The 20,378-nt window shown below is 44.9% G+C and overlaps 1 protein-coding gene across 1 annotated transcript in view; it reads right to left on the bottom strand.

Moving 5' to 3' along the window:
* Window positions 1-20,378, bottom strand: part of LOC139563006 (potassium/sodium hyperpolarization-activated cyclic nucleotide-gated channel 3-like) — an 88,161-nt gene that overhangs the window by 45,710 nt on the left and 22,073 nt on the right. Inside the window, exon 2 of the mRNA XM_071381236.1 lies at window positions 4,744-5,167. Within this exon, the coding sequence (XP_071237337.1) occupies window positions 4,744-5,167 (424 nt within the window). The remainder of the gene's footprint in view (window positions 1-4,743; window positions 5,168-20,378) is intronic.

Here is a 20,378-nt window from a genome sequence, read left to right as displayed (position 1 = left end):
TGGAAGGATCATTGGTGCTTTGTTTCTTTTAGATTTAAAGAAAGCTAAATTGTCTGAGACGTTACAGTGGAAAAAAACAGAACCCAGTCCAGAAACACAGACATGCCCAGACAAGACATCCATTTGATCAATAGGGAGAGACCTGATCGTGTCAGGAAGCTATCTGGGACACACAGGAAGTCACAGTCACAGCTGCATAGTCATCTCAGACAGATGGAGGGAGAGAAGAGTGTGGTCCAGGTGAGAGAGAGAGAGAGAGAGAGAGCGAGAGAGAAAGAGAATAGATGCATATGTCTGTGAGTGAGACACAGTCAATGTAATGCTATGCTGTGGCATCTGGTGTTTGCCGTCCAGGCTGCTAATGATGATGAATGTCTGGCATCATGTGTCGACCACCAAATCTAAGAAAAATCCTATTGTTTCACTGATGCCACTTTCACATTGCCACCCACCCCCCTTTTCTGATTTTAGTTCAACATTGGGCTGGATTTCAGTATAAAAGGACAACATGGGCTACACAGTAAAATGCCCTGACAAAATGCCAGACCCTCATCCACACTGTAATGGTAGACAAGGGAGTTGTGTAGATAAAGAAATGGGGGCGACAGAGAGAGAGAGAGAGAGAGAGAGACGACATGGGGCACTCTTTCATCAGCTGTCTATACAAGCCTTGGCCTGGAGGGCTTTTGAGGAAGCCAGAGAATGCTTTCATACAGCTTCCTACCGAGAAGCATCGATGGGTGTGTGCCGGATTACACATTTTAATGTAGAAGTCTTCTAAGGGGCCCTGCTGCGGGTATTAATATCACACAAGGCACATTCACAGACAGTCTTGAGGACCTGTCACTCTTGCTGGCAAGCCTCATTGTGCACTCAATAATACCCCATTAAACCTTTTCTTCTTTCTTATCTGTGAAAGAGCAGTCCTTGGCCAAGGTACGGGTCACCAAGTGGAGGACTGATTGGCTGATTTGCATTATTTACATATTTTGTGTGTGCTGATTTATTGGGTGGAATCTCTCTCTCTCTTTCTCTCTCTCTCTCTCCCTCTCTCTCCCTCCCTCCCTCTCTCTCCCTCCCTCTCTCTCTCTCCCTCCCTCCCTCCCTCCCTCGCGGCGTGCCTGCCTGGCGACCACGTGGCTCACTCTTATCAAAGCACCTTGGGATTTCTTTCTGTGGCATATCGGATCATTCCCCCCCTCCATCCTGCACACAGCCAGTTGGGCAGAAAAGCCATCCATCTTAACAATCCCAGATGCCAATATTAATAGGAAGATGGACTCCCTGCCTCCATGCACTAAACAGACACAGATGGTAGTGCTCCAAAGCTCCTGACACCAAGTTCAAAGCACTGTGGAATTGTTTGCCATGTTGAAAATGATCCACCGCCGCCCACTAATGTTATTCTTGTTAACTCTAAGTCGGAAAAGTATTTAAGGATGTTCTTTCTCTCTTTCTGCGAAATTAAGTGCAGCTAAGTGCTGACTGAGATAAAAAATCCAAATCTGGGGCTTGATGCTTTGGCTTTTATACTATTTCCACATAAGGCCGTTGACAATTCTGGCTTTTAAACTATTGCCCCATCAATGCCCCAAATACCTCTGCATCCCTGCTAAAAGCAGCAAGCGGGGGGATGGTGATGTTGAAGACATCTGGCATGGGAGCCACTCTCGCAAATTAGTCATTAGTGCATTCGTTTGAGTTTGATTCAATAACATGTTGACTAATTTAATTCAAGTCACTGGGTTTGTCTATAGGAGACAACTCCGATGAGGAGGATATTCGGCCAGCGTCTTATTTTTATCCCAATGAAATATGACAATGAGTACAGCCCAGCTGTCTAGACAGGGAGAGTTGGGGATAGGAGGACAGACAGGAGAGATGCCTGGGCACTGATTGCAGCCTCCTCCCATTGATATGATGGATATCTGCACACCACTTAGAATATCATTATCTATGACAATGTTATCGCCCCCCCCCCACACACACACACACACACAACCACCACAACCATCAACCACCGCCTGTCTGTAAGCTGTAAAACGCTGTAGTTCACTGAGCCCTCTCGGCGATTACGTCTTGGAATGCAATCTTTGATCAATGTTTTTATTCTGTAAACGTCTATTATTGGTTAGTTAATGTTGTGTGGTTTAACAGATAGCTGTTTCAAATTTGAGATGCTGATTTGATAGGATGGGAAGTCCTTTGTGCCATGCAACAAAGTGTCATAGTTGACTACGGGGCACCAATCAAGACTTGAGATACTACCCCTAAACACATGTTACAGTAGCAAGTCATGTAAGCACACAGGCACACGCACACACAGAAAATAAAGCACCTGACATCTCCACAGCCAGGGGGTTCATTTAACCCTTAATGTCAGGGTGTGTGTGGGCCTGGATGTTAGAATATCAGCTGTGATTAGAGGAGACTAGGGGCTGAGCTGTTCTGTTGACTGTGACAGTGCTACAGGGAGCTGCCTTGCGGAGGCATTTGTCTTCTGTTCACTATGACAGGTGAGAACATGAAGCCTTCCTTCACTCAGCAGGTCAGAGGGCATCAGACGTCTCCAGGACCAACTATGACAGAGCAACGAGCAATGTCGCTGTGCTGAGGGAAGCAACGGAGTCAACAACATCAAAGACCTTGCAAGTTAAACAGGAAGTACTGTATTTCCTATGGCGCTGTGGATTGCTCTTCAGCTACCAGCAATTTAAGAAGACATATTATTCGAAAAGCTCAAATGGTGATGTAGTTTTAAAAATATGACGTAAATTGAAATGTAGTCGCCATTACGAAAAAGTCAAAAAGTCAGTCAGGTGGTGAGATGTGGTCGACAGGTTATTCGGGGGTGCCAGATGACATTTCTGTGGGGTTACCACTGTAGTGTTCCAGCACCGAGGCAGAGCTGGCCTTTGGCAGAGCCTGCCTACCCAGCGCCGATCAGCACGCCTCGCGCACACACACACATATACACACACACAAACAAATAGAATCTGCCTCTGTGTTGGCTAGCCCCTCATATCAGCCCCAGTTCCCAGTTCACATGAAGACATAAAGACAAATGGGTTTGATGGTGATGAGATTCATTTACTAGCAATGCTGCCTCTTTGATGTGTACTTGACAACCTGAGTGGTGCCTCAAACTGTCTGTGGATGTGGTTGAAAGGCCCCTTTTAAAACCCCCTGGGTATGGTGTGGTTTAGTGTTGTGGTCTGTTTGGCAATCAGCCAGCTATTCAAACTCCCCCCATTGTTCATGCAGAGTAAAACTCTCAGGTGAACACACCCAGCAGGGATTTGAAGGCATTTTACAACAACTGTGAAAGAGAGCGCCTCAGTTGGTTTTGAGAGCTGAATAGAGCCGTGATCAAAAAACATTATAGGGGTGGACACAATCATTCTCTCTAAGTGGTACTGTAGAAGAGAGAAGGAGAGGGAACCTGTCCTGACAAACATTTCAATGGTACAAACAATACTCCACACTGAAGGATGAGACTAAAAACAAACAAAATATAACTATTGTAAAATATACTGTGTCAGTAAAATGTATATAGTATGTATAAGCTGGAAGTAGAAGCCTAAGTGTTATTGTCCATTAGTTTACTCTAATTAGGGGAGGGGTGGAGGGTTAGGGGTAAATAATAAAGGAAAATATATTTGAAAAAATATATATGGGCGATTGGAAATGATGCAGACAATTACATTGTTAGATTGTGGCTTCTATCTGCAATATTAAAATAAAAAATAAACAATGCTCCACAATCTTTGAAAAAATTGTGCTATCTAGTCCCTAAAAGGATTCTTCGCCTGTCCCCATAGGATAAACCTTTGAAGAACCCTTTTGGGTTTCAGGCAGAACCCTATTAGGTTCATTGTAGCCTAGAGGGTTCTAAATGGAACCCAAAAGAGTTCTACTTGGAACCAAAAAGGGTTCTCCTATGGGGACAGCCGAATAACCCTTTTTCTAAGAGTGCATGACAAGGCTTCAAATAGAGTAATAATGTGCAGTTTAGACAAATACAATGTTTGTAAATGCTAGAGCATGAATGGCAGTGGTTGGGCAGGGAGCCCCATCTGTTGGCTGCTATGTAAATTCACTGTGGCGGTGCCTGGGTCTGTGTGCGCCCTGCTTTCCTGGTGGTGAAGGAGTGTCTCTGTCTCCTGACTGACTGACTGAGTGAATGCATCTCCTACTGGGCTCTGCTGCTTCACTTTGCACCTCTTACTTCTGGGACAGTGCTCAAGGATACACCCAGGGAGGGACGGGAACATTTCTAATTATTACGGCAATTATAATCATCCCTGTATTTTCAGCAGCAGCAGAGGCTCTCTCTCTCTCTCTCTCTCTCTCTCTCTCTAGACTCCCTTCGTCAGCCGGGTAGATAGACTGCTGCTGCACAGAACAGTAATCAACGTTTCTCTCTTCATCATCTCACTGGTGGATGAGGTAAAGCAAAAAGCATCTTCACCTTGCCTCACTAGTGGATCTAATCAGACACAGCTAGCTAGAGTAGCTTCCTCTAGCCCAACCCCAGGGGAAAGGTAACACATTATGGATCTCAGTAAACAATGTTATCTCTATAGAGGACAGTCGACTGTGGTAAAGACGGTCCGTGTTCATGTGTAGGTATTCTGTGTTTGGTAGATATACTATGGATTATAATAATCTCCCCTCTCTCACGCGCACATATTGTACGTACGAACACAACACACAAACACACACCCTCCTACAGTACCCTACCTCCTCCCACTGGTGGATGTATCTGATGAGCCTGGACAGCCTGAGCAGTCTGAGCAGGCTGAGGATCTTGGTGAAGCGGACGATCCTCAGCGCCCGGGCCGTCTTGTAGAAGTCTGAGTCGATGCGCGTCTCCACGATGAGGAAGATGTAGTCCACAGGTATGGAGGAGATGAAGTCCACCACGAACCAGCTCCTCAGGTACTTGATCTTGATCTCTTGTGGGTCCAGGATGATCTCGGTGTTGTCCTCCTTGACGATGCCCGTGCGGAAGTTGAGCACCAGGTCCATGAGGAAGAAGGTGTCTGAGATCACGTTGAAGATGATCCAGGGGGGCGTGTGTTCGTCTTTGAAGAAGGTGATGCCCACCGGGATGACGATCAGGTTCCCCACCATCAGCAGCAGCATGGTCAGGTCCCAGTAGAACCTAGAACAGGAGGAACCACAGAGAGCTTAGAGCCTGGGAGAGAACATGAGGAACCACAGATGGCTTAGAACCTGGGGGAGAACAGGAAGAACCACATAGGGATGTTGATCAGGTTCCCCACAATCAGTAGCAGTATAGTCAACTCCAGCAGCACCTGGGAGAGACAGGAATTGGGGCGAGAGGATTTAGGAGAAAAGAAGATCAACAGCTACCTCTCCCTGAGAAGAACCGCTACCACTGATCACAATAAATGTGCATAAGCTACAGCAGCTAACTTGGATGAGCGGTTCGTTTTAAACGATCACATAGACTGTACTGTACTGAACTGCTTTATACCGCCACTGACATTCAACATTTTCAATAATGAATGTGGTTTAGGATTGTGTACACTATGGCCATGTGTCTTTACCCACCACTAAATCCTGTCTTTGAAGGCCTCTAAAAAAAAAAATTATATGAAATATTGAATTAAACTAACTGTTAAATCCCCGATACGGCCAGTTTGAACCTGTGTGACTCATGGCTGTCACAACATGTGCTCACATGTTATCCGACTGTGGCTCTCGTGAAGGAGTAATGGCCCACACACGCAGCCTAGCCCACATCTCCCAGTCTGTCTTGATGCGTAACCTATTTGTCTCCTGCTTGTGGTTGCTGGGCGCACATTTAAAAAGGTCAACGAGGGTTAAATGTTGATTACAAAGTGTTGGGTGACATTGTCCATCTTCCCAGTCGCAGTTTGGTTATAAATTAGACTCTCCGCCCGCTTTGTAATTGAATCGAGATTGGTTGTGTTGTATAAATGTTGATATACAGTATCCTTGGTGCTCTATAGATGGTACAGAGGGAGCGCGTCACGCATTGTGAACTGGTTCTTGCGGGTAGGGCAGGATGATTTAACCACTCAAGTTTAACTGGACCCATAAAAATCCATCTCAGAGCAAAACCAATTTAAAGCAGAGACCCAGAAGAATGAAAAATATACTATTCACAATGTTGATAGTTGCTTTGCTGTGATGCCTCTCAGTGGAGATGAACATTCCAATTGCCTCTGAGATCACTGTGCTGCCTGTCTGTGGACACGTTACATTACTTTGAAATAAACATTCATTACAGAGATATTACACACACAGCTGTCTAAGACAGTTGAGCCATGGATTACGGTTTACAAAAATACACACACACACACCTGCGTGTGCACACATGCACACACACACACACACACTCACTCACACACACATGCACGCACACACTGACACACACTAAACGCCCTCTCGCTTACACACTGACACACGAAACAGTGGCAGTAATAGTATTTCTTCAAAGTAAAAGCGTATCCACGGTTTCAGTTTCTAGTCAAGCGGAGTTATATTTAGAAGGACGTTTCTGCCACTGTGTTTGCTCATGTTAAGATTTAAAGCCCAAGAGGACAAGACAAAACTTCAAAGGAAATAACATGTACACGGGTAATGACATTTACTCTTCGTATTCCCCATGTCAGGAAGAAGTATGTGAGTTGACATCATGAACACAAAACAGCTTGCTAACGGGCTGGAGGTGCACCAACGGCCCTTAATGTCGCTGCAATCACTATGTGCTAATATATCCATTTATTTTCGTGCCAACACCTGCTCATTGTCCTCGCCACTTTTCTGCCAGTTTCATGGTGACCTCAGAGGACTTGACTGTTAGTTTAAACTGGGTCGTGAAGAAACGAACACGAACAACAGGAAGTAGAAAAAGCCCAGCTGGCAGACTGTCTTGACTGTCTTGTCTGTTTGGACAGAGACAGAGAGACAGAGAGACAGAGAGACAGAGAGAGAGAGAGAGAGAGAGAGAGAGAGAGATGGGAGGCTGAGAAGAGACAGGGGAAGGCTGTGGAGAGGCAGGGGAGGAGGGCTCCTCCACATGCTTACTGGGCTTCAGAGAGAGGGATGGAGGGGTATGTAAGCTACTGTCAGGATCCCCTGAGAGGGCCTGGGGCCAAGAGAGGAGACACACACCTGTGTGAACTCCACCTGTTCCCTTGGATAAAGTAATGGGGTATTTGTGGTCAACAGCCTTCCCAAGCCACTGGTCATGTACTGTACATACTATACATACTACAGACATCAACCGTGTGTCTGTTCTCCGATACGTCATGTCTCTAAGTCTCCTCAATGTCAGAGATTCACAACCGTGGTCATGAAGGTTGTGACCCACGATGAAAATATTGTGGAACAAACAACCAGCTTTCCATCCAACCTTTTAATGCGAGGGTCGGATAAAACATTTCACGAGAGGATTGATGAAAACAGCAAATTTGTCGTTAAACGTTCCAAAACAAAACACATTAGACAAGATGGGATCTTTTTGTGTCTGTAAAATTAATTATGCAAGAAATGGCGGTGGAAACGCCTTTATGCGCAAATATTGATTTAATTAATCAACTGGTGAGGATGATATGTTGTGTGGTCCTCCCACTACGACTCTGGAAAGCATGCAGTTTATTAAACTACAGATTAAATAAGTTATGAGGAACTTCACAGGGTGATTAATGTGCAAGGCGATGAGTTTGATGCTCCTTTCCAATAAATATTGAGGGTCTTATTCTGGTGTCATGATGATCGATGCTTGGCTGCCATTTGACAAATAAAAATAATCTGTCTCTTTGTCCATAATAATCGCATCATGAAGTAGGCTATACCCGCACTGTAGCTGTGACCTGTTGGCTAAAGCGTGCGAGCCAAGACCAGAGTGGGCACATTCGCTATATAACGCAATAGTTTTTTCTGGCAAAATCATCAGTAGAGTTGAAAATGCAATGAAAACACATTTCAATCAAGTTTTTGAAGCAGTACATGGGAATTTCACCGCAAAAGATATGTTTTATGTGCACTACGCCATCACGCACAGCGATTTATCCGCAACAAGTGAATTTGATGGAAACATCTCTGGTGGAAAAATGTGCATATTGTTTTATACAGACTTTAGAGTATTCACACTACCATCTGTCACCAATTGGATGGAAATCTAGCTACTAACCAGGTTTCCATCCAACCTTTTTATGCGAGTAAGGTACATGTTGGATAAAAAAATGAAAGACAGGCTCGATGGAAACAGCTAATTTGTCAGTAAACTTTCAAATGATGAAAAAACTAAAGACAAGGTGAGCTATTTTTGTGTTTGTAAAATTTATTATGTGAGAAATGCCTGTAAAAACGCCTTTATGCACAAATATTGATATAATAACCATCATATCGAAGTAAACTTGGAGTCAAGTGATGATATGTTGTGTGTTCCTCCCACTACGACTCAGGAAAGCATACAGTTTATTAAGCTACAGATTAAATAAGTTATGAGGAACTTCACAGGGTGGTGGAAGTGCGCAATGATCTTGATGCTCCTTTCCAATAAATATTGATGGTCTGATTCTGGTGACATGATGATTGATGCTTGTTTGCCGGTTTGACAAATAAAAATGATCTGGCTCTTGTCCATAATAATCTCATCATGTAGGCTAGGAACTGTTGACTAGAGTACATGTGGCAAGACCAGAGCGGGTACATTTGCTTTATAACAGACATTGTTTTTGTGACAAAACCATCAGGTAGAGTTGAAAATGCTACGTGAATATAACTGCTAAAGTAATTTTTTGTGCACTACATCATTATGCACAACATTTTATCCGCAACAAGTCCATTTCGACGGAAAGACATCTCTGGTGGGAAAATGCGCATATTGTTTTTATGCAGATTTATGAAAATTCGCATGAAAATCTGTCGTCAATTGGATGGAAACCTACGCTATATATACAAAAGTATGTGAACACCCCTTGAAATTATTTCAGCCACACCCGTTGCTGACAGGTGTTTAAAATCGTGCACACAGCCATGCAATCTCCATAGACAAACATTGGCAGTAGAATGGCATTACTGAAGAGCTCAGTGACTTTCAACATGGCACCGTCATAGGATGCCACCTTTCCAACAAGTCAGTTCATCAAATGTCTGCCCTGCTAGAGATGGACTCTGGATTCCACCATTGGACTCTGGAGCAGCGGAAACGTGTCCTCTGGAGTGATGAATCACGCTTCACCATCTGGCATTCAAACGGACAAATCTGGGTTTGGCGGATGCCAGAAGAACACTACCTGCCCAAATGCATAGGGCCAACTGTAAAGTTTGGTGGAGGAGGAATAATGGTCTGGGACTGTTTTTCATGGTTCGGCTAGGCCCCTTAGTTCCAGTGAAGGGAAATCTTAACCCTACAGCATACAATGACATTCTAGATGATTCTGTGCTTCCAACTTTGTGGCAACAGTTTGGGGAAGGCCTTTCCTGTTTCAGCATGACAATGCCCCCGTGCACAAAGCGAGGTCCATACAGATTTTTTGGGGAGATCAGTGTGGAAGTACTTTACTGGCATGCACAGAGCCCTGACCTCAACCCCATTGAACACCTTTGGGATGAATTGGAACACCGACTGTGAGCCAGGCCTAATCGCCAACATCAGTGCCCGACCTCAACAATGCTCTTGTGGGTGAATGGAAGCAAGTCCCCGCAGTAATGTTCCAACATCTAGTGGAAATCTGTTATAGCAGCAAAGGGGGGCAACTCCATATTAATGCTCATGATTTTGGAATGAGATATTTGACGCGCAGGTGTCCATATACTTTTGGTCATGTAGTGTTTGTATTAGTATTTCTATTCGAGAATCAAGGACACACATCTGGTTCTGTGTAAATGTGCGTGAGTTGTGTCTCTGTGTGTGTGTGTGTGTGTGTGCTCTTTTTCCTTTTCACTCTTGCTATTGCCTTCTGATGGGGGTCAGCCCACCTAAACATAGCAGGGATCCATTTACTGTGTTTTCTATCCTGACATAAAGGAACATTGTTCTATAAATATAGATAGACTGAGCAGTGAGCGCAGCGCAGGGCAGGGTGGTGGACGAACATCGCAAAGGCACAAAAGCCCTATCTCTATGTCTGTCTGAAAGCACTGACTTGTGGATTGATAGCTTTTCCCTTTATAAAACAAAAGGCAGCGTCCTTCATGGTGATATCAGTGCAGGCAGGGGTACGCTGCTGCGGTGTAGGGAGAGAGAGGGGGAGGAGAAGGATGATAGGGAGAGCGCCATAGAGAGGGAGGGAGCGATAGAGAGAGGGAGTTTGAGGGAGGAGAGAGATCCAGAGAGGGAGGGAGCGATAGAGAGAGGGAGAGTTTGAGGGAGGAGAGAGATCCAGAGAGGGAGGGAGCGATAGAGAGAGGGAGAGTTTGAGGGAGGAGAGAGATCCAGAGAGGGAGGGAGCGATAGAGAGAGGGAGAGTTTGAGGGAGGAGAGAGATCCAGAGAGGGAGGGAGCGATAGAGAGGGAGCGAGAGGGGAAATGACCCCGGTTGCATAGCTTACACCTGAGTTGTTATAGTGCTGGGGAGGGACTGCTCACTGTCATGACGACAGACCGTGACATTTCCATGCCTGCTCGTCTACAGAGACAGAGGTACGGTACACACCACACCGTCTGCTCTCCTGGGAAGAGACCAAGGACTGCAGACCCATGTTTTTACCCTCAGAGTGCCTCCTGCTACAAGATAAACCTCTCTCCCACTCGCCACCCTGTCCTGGAGCTACCTGGGGCCACACTAGCCCAGCCTGGTGTCACCGTCACACTGGGGCTCTGACATCACCCACAGTGAGCTACTCACACACACTACTCTCACCCAACATGAACATGTTGAAAAGGCATAAAGGATCTACAGACGGTTTGTGTGTGTGTGTGTGTGCGTGCGTTGCCCGCGGGGTGCTGTCTCTACCTGTTGGCAGACACACTGGGAGAGCGATGGCATGGCATCCAGGTAGGTTGTCTGTCATGTCGGGTACACTAGTCTTGCAGACAGAGACAGCAATGAGGAGCAGTGTGTGTGTGTGTGTGTGTGTGTGTGTGTGTGTGTGTGTGTGTGTGTGTGTGTGTGTGTGTGTGTGTGTGTGTGTGTGTGTGTGTGTGTGTGTGTGTGTGTGTGTGTGTGTTCCTCTTCATTCGGCATGGCGTCAGACTGAATGAGGAGCAGTGTGTGTGTGTGTGTTCGTTCGGCATGGCGTCAGACTGAATGAGGAGCAGTGTGTGTGTGTGTGTTCGTTCGGCATGGCGTCAGACTGAATGAGGAGCAGTGTGTGTGTGTGTGTTCGTTCGGCATGGCGTCAGATTGAATGAGGAGCAGTGTGTGTGTGTGTGTTCGTTCGGCATGGCGTCAGACTGAATGAGGAGCAGTGTGTGTGTGTGTGTTCGTTCGGCATGGCGTCAGACTGAATGAGGAGCAGTGTGTGTGTGTGTGTTCGTTCGGCATGGCGTCAGACTGAATGAGGAGCAGTGTGTGTGTGTGTGTTCCTCTTCATTCGGCATGGCGTCAGACTGAATGAGGACAGTAGAACAACAGTGTGTGTGTGTGTGTTCGTTCGGCATGGCGTCAGATTGAATGAGGAGCAGTGTGTGTGTGTGTGTTCGTTCGGCATGGCGTCAGACTGAATGAGGAGCAGTGTGTGTGCGTGTGTTCGTTCGGCATGGCGTCAGACTGAATGAGGAGCAGTGTGTGTGTGTGTGTTCGTTCGGCATGGCGTCAGATTGAATGAGGAGCAGTGTGTGTGTGTGTGTTCGTTCGGCATGGCGTCAGACTGAATGAGGAGCAGTGTGTGTGTGTGTGTTCGTTCGGCATGGCGTCAGACTGAATGAGGAGCAGTGTGTGTGTGTGTGTTCGTTCGGCATGGCGTCAGACTGAATGAGGAGCAGTGTGTGTGTGTGTGTTCGTTCGGCATGGCGTCAGACTGAATGAGGAGCAGTGTGTGTGTGTGTGTTCGTTCGGCATGGCGTCAGACTGAATGAGGAGCAGTGTGTGTGTGTGTGTTCGTTCGGCATGGCGTCAGACTGAATGAGGAGCAGTGTGTGTGTGTGTGTTCGTTCGGCATGGCGTCAGACTGAATGAGGAGCAGTGTGTGTGTGTGTGTTCGTTCGGCATGGCGTCAGACTGAATGAGGAGCAGTGTGTGTGTGTGTGTTCGTTCGGCATGGCGTCAGACTGAATGAGGAGCAGTGTGTGTGTGTGTGTTCGTTCGGCATGGCGTCATACTGAATGAGGACAGTAGAACAACAGTGTGTGGTGTTCCTGTTCCTCCCTGCTCTTCCCAGAGAGCAGCAGCACAGTCATTCCCACTGTAAATGTGACTCTGGCTGATTGAATGACTGATGTTGATCTATTTATGAATATGAAAAGCAGTTCCCCTCTTGAATAATTAATGCCCTTGTTTTGTGTGTTTTTTTCTCTCCCTTACCTAGTTCTTGTGAGAGGCTGTTTTGTGTGAGGATGAGGAATCCTCGTCAAACGTGCTGATTCGCCATTTGCCTGAGGATGCGGCCCCATGTCACATTAGACACAAGCAGCACACACTGCTTGCATCAATTTGACTACTGGCCACTGGCTACTCTAACCCGTCTTAGGGGTGTCACTACTGTACTACGGGCACAGTGAACAGTTGGCTTGACTGTGTGTGTGTGTGTGTGTGTGTGTGTGTGTGTGTGTGTGTGTGTGTGTGTGTGTGTGTGTGTGTGTGTGTGTGTGTGTGTGTGTGTGTGTGTGTGTGTGTGTGTGTGTGTGTGTAACTGTAAGTGTGTGTAAGTGTGTGTGTGTATTTGTATGTTTGTGTCTGTTGGTGTGTGCAGTGGCCGGAATCCATTAACCCTTAGGCCTGTTCTGATAGGCGAGTGATGAGTGAAAATGAAGCATGTTAGTCTATTACAAGGACAACACAGCCATACATTTTCCAGACAGCAAATTTTGCCAAAAGGACAAGACAACACACACACACACATACACACAGAAGGCTACAAAACACATTGCATAGCAATTGTGCAAGACAGGTCTCCATTGGGCCAGATGGCACACTATGAGACAATAACAGGGGGAAATTGAAGTGTCCAGGAGAGAATCGGGTTAAAAGGGTTGTTTGTTGACACCCCGCTCCGATGAACTGCAATGACGGCACTGACTTTGCTAAGCACAGCCGGCGGGCTCACTGCGAGCAGGGAGCACATCACTGACACTGGGCTACACAGTCGAAAGTGACTATTTTTAGGTGAGACTGACCGTTTTATCAGTCCTGAGCACTGCCGTTGTCGTAAGAAGAATTCACCGGAGAGAAAGCACCAAATTGATTTACTAAACACCAACATGAGAAAGGGGAATCTAATGTAAGGAACAGCCCTTTCCTAATAGTGCAAAACATATGAATAATACCATTAATAAGACTACAATAGCCAGGTGATGCTGGACCACTGCAGGAATTTCATCCAGCTGAAAAACCCTGTTTTGTAAGAGTCTCCCAGCTGCACCTAAACTCCAGAGCAGAGACAGGTTTGACCTCTGATGCTGAAGCTGGTAGAGATCTATACTGTCTAAGGCCTTGTCTATATTCAAGTCAGAGTTAATAGATCGTATATTCTGGGATTCGACAACTAAGAAGAGTCCAATCCTTTTGCATATAGACTGAGAATGCATACTGGTAACTGTCAAGCGTATAATGACCTCCACTGTGACCAGTGACTGGAAAACACATGCAATGTACCGCTTATTCATGAAAAATGAACCACTTCCAAAGACAAATACTAAGACCCCATAATAAAACAAAGCCACACAGCAAAGCTAGAGATCAAGCAATAAGCCCATCTAAAATATGTATCAGTTTTGGATACTCAATCGTTCTCTTATGAATATCAACAATCTAATCAACGTAGCCACTGCAGAATAAACAGCAGTACAAGGGAGACCGAACGTTTGAAGGAGTCGGAGAAGACTCTCCCCACCGCCCAGCACCCCTGTAGCATATTACCATTTTTTCTATTTAAGGTGCTGCTGGCTGCCACCACCAGTAGAGAGGCACAGTGTCCCTGTCCCTGTCCTTGTCCCTGGTCGCAGCGCACAGAGTTCTTCACACACAGCAGAGTCCCTCCCCAGAGCAGAGTAGAAGCAGAACAGAGCACGGCCCGTTAGTTACCTGCTCGGGGGAATAAAAGACTCCACAAGGATACTCCGCAAGCAGCGCAGTCAGCAACTCACTGTGCTCTCCACAAAAACAAAAGGACCACTGTGCACAGTCCATAGGCCTATCAGAGGAGAACACAGGGCATAGACACAGGCTGTGTCTGAAATGGCATCCGATTCTATATAAATAGTGCACTACTTTTGACCAGGGCCCATAGAATAATGTGCCATTTGGGATGCACCCACAGACTGCTCTCCAGCCTGCTCTCATCCCCCAGGCTACATGCAGCTGGATCACCATTCTCTACTTCCTGCCTGCCTGCCATTTCGCACCCGAATTGCAGCCATCTTTATTATCATGATTCATTGTTATCTATGTACTGTATCTCCCATGTCATGTCTAGGGTTCTTCTATCAGTCAACCACTGAGTGATGATGTGGGAGCGTGAACAGCGCAGTGCTGGGTGCCTCCTATACACACATCACCAGTGAACAGCTGGGTCTCCTAAACCAGATGAAGAGCTAACCTAATGTACTACCGTAGCTGCCATTATATTAGCAGTCAGTCACATTGCAGGCTACACTGTCACCTTGCCGCTCCCTTCCCCAGACCCCAATCTCAACCCCCAGCCCCATGTAGCCCCAGCCTCACACCCCAACCTCGGCCCCAGAGCCCCCCTCATCACTCAGCCCTAGCCTAGCTCGAGCCCCAGCCCTCCCTCCTACCCCGAGCCCCCTCACTCCCTTACCCCCGACCTGTCAATTATCTTCCCCAACCTGGTGTCGTAATCAGCAAATGGAGCCGCAGGAATGAGAGCCTTTCTATCCATCTCAGAGATGTTGATCCACGGTCAGAGTGAGAGCGAGAGACAAAGGGCGAGAGAAAGGTTGAGGAGAGAATGAGGGAGGAAGAATTCATCTCCTTATATTCTGCTCAGTGGATAAAGGAGCACATAATCTCTCCTCTTTTCATATACTGAGCCCTGTTGCTCGAAACTCCACAGAAATTGTAAGCACATTTTAGAACATTTTATCCCACCCTCCCCTCCAAAAAGATATGGGTAAGAGGGAAAAATATAGCCAAAATTAATGCAGCTTAAAACCCAGCAGTTTATGGAAAACCCTTACTAAGAAGTCCTTTTAAGCATAAAATGAAATACAAATGTGGGACGCAATGCAGAGTTGATCTGGTCTGCGTGAGAAGGCAAAAGCAGAGGCTTATCTGACTGTTAAACCAAATAGGAGCGGATTTATCTTGTTTATTTGTTATTTATGTCATTTCTTGAGTGTATGTGCTTAATAGTGCAAATGCATTTGATTTAAACATATTTCCCTGCCACCATCTTCCCTATTCAGGTGCTAACAACAGCCCGGGAAAATAAGCTGATTTACAAATAACAGGGGGAAGAAGATGTCTTTGGAGACGGGGAAGAGAAATGGGAGAGTCACACCAACACTGCATGTCTCTTAATCCAGCCATTTTTCCGAGTCTTCTAGTCAGACGGCCAGCGTAGCGTGAGGGTGGGAGGAGGCTAAACACATTGCGGCTGGGGAACGGGGAAGTACTTCCTGTGAATCATGGCAACCACACAGACAGGGTTCTTTATTCTGCTAGACTCCACTCAGGCCCTCCATAAGTGGAGAGGTTGTTGCACTGAGTAGGAGCCCCACTGGTTCCCTATGGTTTAGTAGTGCTCTAGCAGGCAGCACTGCTACTGCTGCCAACGGCCTGGTGAATAGAGGCCACGTCTGTTTCTCAAACATGACTGGTCTGAGAAAAGGCAAGATAACAAACATTTTGCAAGAGGGTTCTTCTAATAGTCAACAACTGATAGCGGACACTATCTACAGACACTCACTCTCTATAGTCACTCACTATCTACAGACACTCACTCTCTATAGTCACTCACTATCTACAGACACTCACTCTCCATAGTCACTCACTATCTACAGACACTCACTCTCTATAGTCACTCACTATCTACAGACACTCACTCTCCATAGTCACTCACTATCTACAGACACTCACTCTCCATAGTCACTCACTATCTACAGACACTCACTCTCCATAGTCACTCACTATCTACAGACACTCACTCTCTATAGTCACTCACTATCTACAGACACTCACTCTCCATAGTCACTCACTATCTACAGACACGCACTCTCTATAGTCACTCACCATCTACAGACACTCACTCTCCATAGTCACTCACTATCTACAGACACTCACTCTCTATAGTCACTCAATATCTACAGACACTCACTCTCCATAGTCACTCACTATCTACAGACACTCACTCTCTATAGTCACTCACTATCTACAGACACTCACTCTCCATAGTCACTCACTATCTACAGACACGCACTCTCTATAGTCACTCACCATCTACAGACACTCACTCTCCATAGTCACTCACTATCTACAGACACTCACTCTCCATAGTCACTCACTATCTACAGACACTCACTCTCCATAGTCACTCACTATCTATAGACATTGTCCATAGACACTCATTCTCTATAGACACTCACTATCTACAGACACTCACTCTCCATAGTCACTCACTATCTACAGACACGCACTCTCTATAGTCACTCACCATCTACAGACACTCACTCTCTATAGTCACTCACTATCTACAGACACTCACTCTCCATAGTCACTCACTATCTACAGACACTCACTCTCCATAGTCACTCACTATCTATAGACATTGTCCATAGACACTCATTCTCTATAGACACTCACTATCTACAGACACTCACTCTCTATAGTCACTCACTATCTATATACATTGTCCATAGTCACTCACTATCTATAGACATTGTCCATAGACACTCATTCTCTATAGACACTCACTATCTACAGACACTCACTCTCTATAGTCACTCACTATCTATATACATTGTCCATAGTCACTCACTATCTATATACATTGTCCATAGTCACTCACTATCTATATACATTGTCCATAGTCACTCACTATCTATATACATTGTCCATAGTCACTCACTATCTACAGACACTCACTCTCTATAGTCACTCACTATCTATAGACATTGCCCATAGACACTCATTCTCTATAGACACTCACTATCTACAGACACTCACTCTCTATAGTCACTCACTATCTATAGACACTCACTATATACAGAAACTCACTATCTATATAAACTATCTACAGACCCTCACTATCTACAGACAATATCTACAGACACTATCTATAGACACTCTCTATAGTCACTCACTATCTACAGACACTCACTCTCTATAGACACTCACTATCTACAGAAACTATCTATAGACAATATTTATAGACACTATCTACACACACTATCTATAGACACTCAATATCTACAGACACTATCTATAGACACTCACTATAGACACTCACTCTCTATAGACACTCACTATCTACATACACTATCTATAGACACTATATATAGACACTCAATATCTACAGACACTATCTATAGACACTCACTCTCTATAAACACTCACTATCTACAGACACTACCTACAGACACTATATATAGACACTCAATATCTACAGACACTATCTACAGACACTCACTCTCTATAGACACTCACTATCTACATACACTATCTATAGACACTATATATAGACACTCAATATCTACAGACACTATCTATAGACACTCACTCTCTATAAACACTCACTATCTACAGACACTACCTACAGACACTATATATAGACACTCAATATCTACAGACACTATCTATAGACACTCACTATCTACAGCCACTCACTATCTACAGACACTATCTACAGACACTATCTATAGACACTATATATAGACACTCAATATCTACAGCCACTCACTATCTACAGACACTATATATAGACACTCACTATCTACAGACACTATCTACAGACACTATATATAGACACGCAATATCTACAGACACTATTTATAGACGCTCACTATAGACACTCAATATCTACAGCCACTATCTATAGACACTCAATATCTACAGACACTATCTATAGACACTCACTATAGACACTCAATATCTACAGCCACTATCTACAGACACTATCTATAGACACGCACTATAGACACTCACTATCTACAGCCACTATCTACAGACACTATCTATAGACACTATCTATAGACACTCAATATCTACAGACACTATCTATAGACACGCACTATAGACACTCACTATCTACAGCCACTCACTATCTACAGACACTATCTATAGACACTATCTATAGACACTCAATATCTACAGACGCTATCTATAGACACTCACTATCTACAGCCACTCACTATCTACAGCCACTCACTATCTACAGACACTATCTATAGACACTATCTATAGACACTCAATATCTACAGACACTATCTATAGACACGCACTATAGACACTCACTATCTACAGCCACTCACTATCTACAGACACTATCTATAGACACTATATATAGACACTCAATATCTACAGACGCTATCTATAGACACTCACTATCTACAGCCACTCACTATCTACAGCCACTCACTATCTACAGACACTATCTATAGACACTATCTATAAACACTCAATATCTACAGACGCTATCTATAGACACTCACTATCTACAGCCACTCAATATCTACAGACACTCACTATCTATAGACACTATCTATAGACACTATCTATAGACACTATCTATAGACACTAGCTATAAACAATATCTATAGAGAGTCACTATATACTGACACTATATCTATAGACACTATCTATAGACACTACAGTGCCTTGCAAAAGTATTCATCCCCCTTCCTATTTTGTTGCATTACAACCTGTAATTTAAAATTATTTTTATTTGGATTACATGTAATGGACATACACAAAATAGTCCATATTGGTGAAGTGAAATTAAAAAGTTACAGGTTTCAAAAAACTATAAAAAATAAAAACCTGAAAAGTGGTGCGTGCATATGTATTCACCCCTTTTGCTATGAAGCCCCTAAATAAGATCTGGTGCAACAAATTACCTTCAGAAGTCACATAATTAGTTAAATAAAATCCACCTGTGTGCAATCTAAGTGTCACATGATCTGTCACATGATCTCAGTATATATACATCTGTTCTGAAAGGCCCCAGAGTCTGCAACACCACTAAGCAAGGGGCACCACCAAGCAAGCGACACCATGAAGACCAAGGAGCTCTCCAAACAGGTCAGGGACAAAGTTGTAGAGAAGTACAGATTAGGGTTGGGTTATAAAAAAATATCAGAAACTTTGAACATCCCACAGAGCACCATTAAATACATTATTTAAAAAATGGAATGAATATGGCACCACAACAAACCTGCCAAGAGAGGGCTGCCCACTAAAACTCACGGACCAGGCAAGGAGGGCATCAATCAGAGAGGCAACAAAGAGACCAAAGATAATCCCGAAGGAGCTGCAAAGATCCACAGCGGAGATTGGAGTATCTGTCCATAGGACCACTTTAAGCCGTACACTCCACAGAGCTTTATTTATTTCACCTTTATTTAACCAGGTAGGCTAGTTGAAAACAAGTTCTCATTTACAACTGCGACCTGGCCTACGGAAGAGTGGCCAGTAAAAAGCCATTGCTTAAAGAAAAAATAAGCAAACGCGTTTGGTGTTCGCCAAAAGGCATGTGGGAGACTCCCCAAACATATGGAAGAAGGTACTCTGGTCAGTAGAGACTAAAATTGAGCTTTCTGGCCATCAAGGAAAACGATATGTCTGGCGCAAACCCAACACCTCTCATCACCCCGAGTACAGCATCCCCACATGAAGCATGGTGGTGACAGCATCATGCTGTGGGGATGTTTTCATCGGCAGGGACTGGGAAACTGGTCAGAATTGAAGGAATGATGGATGGCGCTAAATACAGGGAAATTCTTGAGGGAAACCTGTTTCAGTCTTCCAGAGATTTGAGACTGGGACAGAGGCCCAGACACTCACTATCTACAGACACTATCAACAGACACTATCGACAGACACTATCTATAGACACTCACTATCTACAGACACTCACTCTCCACAGACACTCACTCTCCACAGACACTCACTCTCCACAGACACTCACTCTGTATAGACACTATCTACAGACACTCACTCTCTACAGACACCCACTCTGTATAGACACTCTCTACAGACACTCACTCTGTATAGACACTGTCTACAGACACTCACTCTGTATAGACACTATCTACA

The sequence above is a fragment of the Salvelinus alpinus genome, chromosome 33, assembly GCF_045679555.1.
Source record: "Salvelinus alpinus chromosome 33, SLU_Salpinus.1, whole genome shotgun sequence".
In the NCBI taxonomy this organism is placed as follows: Eukaryota; Metazoa; Chordata; class Actinopteri; order Salmoniformes; family Salmonidae; genus Salvelinus; species Salvelinus alpinus.
Note: the sequence above shows the minus strand (reverse complement) of the source record. Positions and strands in the feature narration are given on the sequence as shown.